This window comes from Cornus florida, unplaced genomic scaffold (genome assembly GCF_030987335.1).
Source record: "Cornus florida cultivar Cherokee Brave unplaced genomic scaffold, ASM3098733v1 CherokeeBrave_3.0.0_Hap2_Chr03, whole genome shotgun sequence".
Taxonomy (NCBI): Eukaryota; Viridiplantae; Streptophyta; class Magnoliopsida; order Cornales; family Cornaceae; genus Cornus; species Cornus florida.
This window is the reverse complement of record NW_026775573.1, coordinates 22,679,082-22,686,442: the sequence shown is the minus strand read 5'-3', so window position 1 is coordinate 22,686,442 and position 7,361 is coordinate 22,679,082. Positions and strand designations below refer to the sequence as shown.

Here is a 7,361-nt window from a genome sequence, read left to right as displayed (position 1 = left end):
AAGAACCGGATTTCGCGAGTTCGGTGCTAACCTTGACCTAGAGGGAGCGCATACCAGTTTAGGACGCATAAAGTTGATTACTAGTCCCCAAATGGTCGTCGGTTTAGAGGCCAAGGATACCTAATTAATCTTGCCTCGGTAAAGTCGGTTAGTGATTTTCGATATGAGTTAGGGTTAGTGGAGACCAAGATTGGGGATGTGGTGCATTGCATTGCACTTCTATGAATAATTGTGATAAATCGTATAAATGCCATTGATGAGATTGATTTTATGGCTTAAATGTTATAAAGATCACAATGCATGACCCCGGTTTTCTTTTAGCCTTAATATGTGATATGTGGCTCAAGTGAGTCCAAAGTTGATGCCTTAGGCATTTTCTACTGAGTCTTCGTGCTCACCCATTCCTTTAATATTTTTCAGGTTATGGAAATGATGTAGTAGTTGACGCACCTTCGCTAATCAAATTGTGGCTATGACGACCGTTGACGACCTCTTGTAACCAAACCTTAATGTAGAAATAGAGTTATAGTGTAATGTGGGTTTATTCTTTTGTTAACTCATTGAAAGCAATGTACTTGAGACTATAGAAGTCATTTATTTTGTCTGTGATATAATGATGGATCAATGTAATTGTTATGAATAATTTTGAGGCGTGTAATAGGTGATCGTAGTATTACATTTGTATATTATCAAGATGTATGTTTTGGGACAAATCAATGTAAAATAAGATATTTGCCTCATTTATGTTAATGTATTTTAAGTTATAACATTTCATTTATCTATGCTTGTAAGTTGGGACAGGGGGATAATGGTCAAAATGGAGAAATATCATGCTCGGTAATAGGAACCAGATAAAAAATGGGCTAAAAACTCCATCCCATGACCTTCCCGAGTGCTCTTAGCCTAGGGCTGAGCAATCTCAGCCCCTCCGAGCACCATTTTCCAGTAGCCAACAACCCTTAGCTGAGCGCTCGGAGTTTGCCAGATGCGCTCGCCGGATGCCCTACGAGCGCTCGCAGGGTGTCATCCGAGCACTCGCACCTCCTTTTTCAGCACTGATGTGCCATTTTCAAACAGCTATATCTTTTTCTTTTAAAATCCAAATGGGGTCATTCTTGAGCTCAAAATGAAGAATTTTTCGTTAGCTTTCCAATGGTACCAATGCCATTCTCAGATTCAATTCCGATGGGAAGATATTCAGGTTTAGTGAAACCGTGTCAGGAATCCGGTTATGCCGAGAATGCGTAATTATGGGGAAACCAAGTGTACGACCATTAGAACTTCTTGATTTATTATATAATGACTTGACTGAGTTAAATTTACCTATTTGGACTTACTTAGTGTCAAATTATCTATCTCCATTGCATGAAATGACCATAGTAACCTTGTGTGTCCTCTGGTCTGGACAAGGACCCAATTAGCGATCCAGACCCCCGAGTTTGGGTTGTTACACATTATGTTATGATTGTATACACAACTAAATCTTAACAGAAGTGATGACATGACATGTTCATAGTCTGCACTAGCCTTATTAGTATTCCATTTTCCTTGGTGAATTATTTACCTTAATTTTTTTTTTCTTTTTCTGGTTGAATATGAAATTCCTCTTAGGTAAAGGGCATTAGCAGCCTAGTAGTACAACTTGTACAAGTGGTTTCCCCAAAAGTCTGATCATTGCATGATTTTTTTTTTTTTTTTTTTTTTTTTTTTTTTTTTAAGGGACCAATTAGCCCAACTATGAGATTTAGGCTGATTAATATAGTCCAGTGGTCTAGCCCAAGTAGGTAAGCCCGTTAAGATCAGAACTGGGCTTATTCAGCATTGGCCAATTAGGACTGTAGTTGGATTACAATGAAAGTGAATCTAGTCCCAGTTTGTGTTTGGATTTTTCAACTATTGGAATATATATGCGCTCTTGTACCCTTTTGAGTTTTGAACTTTTGACACTATATATATATATATATATATATAAAACTTCCAATACTTAACTTTTTTAAGGAGACATGGACTTAGAAATTTTATTTATTTATTTATTTATTTTTGGAAGGTAGAAATTTTAAAATTGATCCACTAAAAGTTTGAAATTTACTTTGTTACTTGAGAAAAATATTCAAAATCTTAGAACAATTTTGAGAACCCAAAAACACTTGACATCTAAATAAATAAATAAAACTTATTTTTGAATAAAGGAAGTAGAGTATATATAATTTGTCAGATCTGTTCTAGTAAGAGAGGGTAGGATATTTGGCAAAATATTCTAGTCATACCAATAAGAGGGAGGCTTCTATGCAAAAAACAACTTTCACCATCAATGGTTTGCCTTTAAAGCAGTTTGGTTTTATCAATAGTATTTATCTTTTAAAAATCAGTTTCATCTTTCAACACTTGAAAATTGAGAGTTCGAATCCCTTTAAAGCTATTCTTAAGGATTTTTTTTTTTTTTTTTTCCCTATAATTGCATGGTTCATGTTTAACGGGGACTGCATGTATCCATCGATGGATTATAATGTGTTCTAAGAGGCCCGATACCACCGATGTTGCACCGAATCCCAACCATTACCCGTATTTCGGGTGAAATTGACATCCTTAAACCTTGATTTTTTTTTTTGGCGAATTATTAAGGTCCTCATAGGTAAAAGGGCATTCACCAACCTTGTAGGATTATTGCCTGATAAATATTAAGGGACCAGTTAGCCCAACTATGAGATGTGGGTTGATTAACTGAGTCCAGTGGACTAGTACAGAAGGTAAGCCCATTAAAATCATAACTGGGCTTGAAAAACATTGGCCATTTAGGACTGTAAAAAGCCTAAAGCGAAAGCGAAGAACATCTCTCTCTCTCTCTCTCTCTCTCTCTCTCGTTTTACATCCCCGACCTGGAGGAGAGCGTAGCAGAGCTCATCGAACAGCAGAGGTAAACTCTCTCTCTCTCTCTCTCTCTCTCTATATATATATATATATATATATATATTTATATATGTATCTCCTTCTCTCTCTTGTTCTTCTATTTTTTGTTTGGAAGAATTTAATTCGTATGAATCGATAAGATAGATTTCAAGATCTCTAGTCTAAATCTGTATTTTGTTTCGTTATTTTAACATTTATCTGATTTTGTCTTCATATATTACAGAAAATAACATGATTTTAATTATCGTGGACGTTTCTAACTTCATAGCATAAAACCCTAATTCTCCTAGTTGAAAACCCTAATTTTCCATTCGTGAAGTTCATACTGCGATTTTCTTCGGAGGTCGTATAATGGGTTCCCAATTTTTGTTCCCAACGAAGTTGAATTTTTGATTAAGCATGGTGCCCTTACTGAGAAAAGGGACATGAAAAGTAAAGGCATTCGTATTTGGCACTCTATAAAACTAAAATCAAAACCTAATTAACCCTTATACTTGTTTAGAACAAATATATGTGTGTGTGTGTTTTGCGCGGGTTTGTGTGTGCGCATATAAGCTTGATTTAAACTGGTTTTGAATGAGATAAGTTGTTATTTGTAGATTCTGAATTTTCATATCAGCTTTGGTTTCCTTTCAGAGGGAAAAATCAGATACTTGCAGGATCTAATTAGTGCTTGCTCGGACCATGAGGTTAAGCTGAATTTTTTAGAGTGAATCATTTGCTTTGTGTTTACTTTTACGTCAAGAGGAAAAAATGCCGGTCATGCAACCGATATTGCCCCTTCCGGCACCCCCTTCTGATGGAAATCTTGGTCCACTTCCCCCATCTCAAGTTCCAGAGAAGTCCGATGATGAGAATATGTTAGAGGCTGCTGAGGATCAGAATTCAGCTCCTGCATCGGTTGCGACTCATACAAGAACCATTGGAATTATACACCCTCCTCCGGATATCAGAAATATTGTTGACAAAACTGCACAGTTTGTGGCAAAGAATGGACCCGAGTTTGAGAAAAGGATTATTGCAAACAATGCAGGAAATGCGAAGTTCAATTTCTTGAATGCTTCAGATCCATACCATGCATATTACCAGCACCGCCTTTCCGAGTTTCGTTCGCAGAATCAAGCTTCTGCTCAACAGCAGACTCCTTCAGAATCTGCAGATTCATCTGTTCTTGAGTCAGCTCCTTCTGCTCCGGCTGCTGATAGTAATGACGCAGCTGCAAAGCCTGATCCTGCTTCCCAGTTTAGACCCATCCATAAAGTTCTTGAGCCTCCAGAGGCAGAGCAGTACACTGTCCGGCTTCCTGAAGGAATAACCGGGGAGGAGCTGGATATTATTAAACTCACTGCACAATTCGTGGCTCGCAATGGGAAATCGTTTTTGACGGGACTGACAAGCAGAGAGATTAACAACCCCCAATTTCATTTTCTGAAACCAACCCACAGTATGTTCATGTTTTTTACATCACTTGCAGATGCGTACTCTAAAGTGTTGATGCCTCCAAAAGGGTTGACTGATAAGCTGAGGAAGAGTGTTGCTGATATGACTACTGTGCTTGAACGGTGTTTGCACCGGTTAGAGTGGGAACGTTCACAAGAGCAGGCAAGGCAGAAAGCAGAAGATGAGATTGAACAGGAACGTGTGCAAATGGCTATGATTGATTGGCATGATTTTGTTGTGGTTGAGACAATAGACTTTGCCGATGATGAGGATGAGGATTTACCTCCTCCAATGACGCTTGAAGAGGTTATAAGGAGGAGCAAGATGACAGCGATGGAGGAAGAGGATATTGTTGAACCCGGAAAGGAGGTTGAAATGGAGATGGATGAAGAAGAGGTGCAGCTTGTTGAAGAGGGCATGAGGGCAGCTAGTATCGAAGAGAATGGTGAGAAGAAGTATGAGATGAAAGCAACTCATGAGGAGCAAGAACCACCAATGAGAATTGTGAAGAACTGGAAAAGGCCTGAGGACAGGATACCTGCTGAAAGAGACCCGACTAAATTTGTTGTTTCCCCTATTACTGGCGAACTAATTCCCATTAATGAGATGTCCGAACATATGAGGATTTCACTCATTGATCCCAAGTACAAGGAGCAAAAAGATAGGATGTTTGCTAAGATTCGTGAGACTACTCTTGCTCAGGACGATGAGATATCCAAAAACATTGTTGGACTTGCACGGACCCGTCCTGATATTTTTGGTACAACAGAGGAAGAAGTTTCTAATGCCGTGAAGGCAGAGATTGAGAAGAAGAAAGATGACCAACCTAAGCAGGTCATATGGGATGGTCACACAGGAAGCATCGGGCGGACTGCAAACCAAGCGATGTCTCAAGGTGCCAATGGAGAGGATCAAAATGATGCAGCCAATGATGCGAGAAATCTTCCTGGCCCTGCAGCTCCTCCTCCTCCCCCTAGACCTGGTATGCCAACAATTCGGTCAATTCCTCTTCCACCACCTGGATTAGCCTTGAATGTTCTTCGGCCGCCTCCAAATGCAATCCAGTATTCTGCTCCTACTGGTAGTGGGGTCCTTTTACCTCCACCCAGGCCACCAGTCGTCACTATGGTTGCGCCAGGTCGGCCTTTACCTCATCAAATGCCACTAATGCCGGGACAGCAACAACTTTTGGTAAACCGACCACCACCAATGCCTCAATCTTATTCTGTGAATCCCCCTAGCATTCCTGTGCCACCCCCACCTGGATCTCAGTTTACACCTTTGGCTGCTCCTCGTCCTTACGTTCCCCATTCCATTCCCCAACCTGGCATGCCCATGGTTCCACCCCCGCCTCTACCTCAAGGAATGCCTCCCCCACCGCCACCTGAGGAAGCTCCTCCACCTCTTCCGGACGAACCAGAGCCAAAGAGGCAAAGGCTTGATGATTCTATGCTTATTCCGGAAGACCAATTTCTTGCTCAACATCCGGTACGAGGCTCCTCTGCATTTGTCTTTACATCGTTTGTTTGTGAAATCATTCATTTGATTATTTCATCTGGTGATTGCATTATAGTTACTATTTGTAGAATTGTCATTTCACCTTATTGAGATTATCTCTCTTTTTGTTGTTTACTGCAGGGACCTGTTCGCATCACTGTGTCGGTGCCAAATGTTGATGAAGGAAACCTCAAAGGGCAAGTATTGGAGATTACAGTACAATCCTTATCTGAAACCATTGGCAGTTTGAAGGAGAAAATTGCAGGAGAGATCCAGCTTCCTGCAAACAAACAGAAATTGAGTGGAAAGGCTGGCTTTTTTAAGGACAATTTATCACTTGCATACTACAATGTGGCAGCAGGAGAAACACTTGCTCTTTCTTTAAGAGAACGTGGTGGTAGAAAGAGATAAACGGTTTTGCTGAAGCAAGCTGTCACTCAAAAGGTTTATATTGAAACTTTCTGGATATCATGGGGATTTTTCGTATTATCAGACTTTTTATTTTACCTTCTTTAATCTTATTCTGGAGATTTTGTTGGTCATGTATTTTTTTAAGCTGATGATACTTATTTATTTTTTGGGTTGGTAATCTCTTAGTATGGTATCCACTACAGATCTGGCGTCTTGGCGTCTATAAGTTACTAAGCAGGGCAAGTCAATACTAACTCCTATTTATTTGCATTGAACTTGTTCACTGTAGTTGTACTGTGCTTTTGATCATTCCTGTTCTTCTTGTTGAGATGGATTATATGTATTCTTATGAGTCTTTTGGTGGTATTTCGCATATTTTCATGTATTTTTTTTAAGCTGATGGTACTTTATTTCTTTTTTGGGTTGGAAATCTGATGGTATGGTATCCACTACAGATCTGGCGTTTTGGCGTCTAAGTTACTAAGGAGCAGGGCAAATCAACACTGGCACCTATTTGTACCACTAATTCAGTGTTCTATTTGGATTTGCAGTGGATCTCTAAGCACACTTGTTCCCTGTAGTTGTATTGTGCTTCTGATAATTCGCGTTCTTGTTGTTGAGATGGATTGTATATATGGTATATTACGAGTCTTTTCGTGGTGTTCCTTATATTTTTGGTGGTCTCTTGAGTTTTGTTCTTAGGCGGAGTTGGCAATTTGAAGGTCTCCTCTAGAATCTATGGGAAAGGGCTCTTATGCCAGGATGGGAACTTTTATTTTGCTTGTACAGAGATCCCAGTAATCTTATTTGGTGCGTCACACGGCTCACTAATTATAGTTTCATTTGGTTGTCGTTATTTTTCTCACTAAGCTAGTAGCGAGAAGTGGTTGATTGATCAGTTTTCCCTGATACTGTTCTTTTCTCAATACAGCCTAGCTCTATCTGGAGTTGTGGGAAGGTTTGTGCTGCCTATGGATTGTGTCATTTTTACTGTCTTTACAGTTGCAGGTAGGATTTTGCTCTGTTTCTTCCAGTCAAATTGTTTGGCATCACAACTTTGATGGCTGTTCCTAAGACCTTAATTCAGAATCATGAATTTATGCTTA

At 39.6% G+C, this 7,361-nt stretch overlaps 1 protein-coding gene across 3 annotated transcripts; it reads left to right on the top strand.

Annotated features, from left to right (window-relative positions):
• Positions 1-2,807: 2,807 nt before the first annotated feature.
• On the top strand, positions 2,808-7,361 carry LOC132299923 (probable splicing factor 3A subunit 1). Of its 3 annotated transcripts, XR_009480226.1 has the most exons (5): positions 2,808-2,914; positions 3,544-5,835; positions 5,986-6,288; positions 6,711-7,065; positions 7,187-7,361. XR_009480226.1 is itself a non-coding variant. In XM_059796814.1 (3 exons), exons 2-3 carry the CDS (start codon positions 3,661-3,663, stop codon positions 6,253-6,255), a joined length of 2,445 nt encoding a protein of 814 aa, XP_059652797.1. In that variant the 5' UTR covers positions 2,808-2,914; positions 3,544-3,660; the 3' UTR covers positions 6,256-6,628. The 3 variants fall into 3 exon arrangements, 2 of the variants coding, with proteins under 2 accessions (XP_059652797.1, XP_059652798.1); XM_059796814.1 differs by lacking the exons at positions 6,711-7,065; positions 7,187-7,361 and having other exon boundaries at positions 5,986-6,628; XM_059796815.1 differs by lacking the exons at positions 2,808-2,914; positions 6,711-7,065; positions 7,187-7,361 and having other exon boundaries at positions 3,525-5,835; positions 5,986-6,628.

Excerpts from the sequence above, each read along its gene's own strand:
- LOC132299923 (XM_059796814.1), top strand. The coding sequence starts at position 3,661 with ATGCCGGTCATGCAACCGATATTGCCCCTTCCGGCACCCCCTTCTGAT. Across the intron at positions 5,836-5,985 it reads AATTTCTTGCTCAACATCCG|GGACCTGTTCGCATCACTGT; the intron begins GTACGAGGCTCC and ends TGTTTACTGCAG.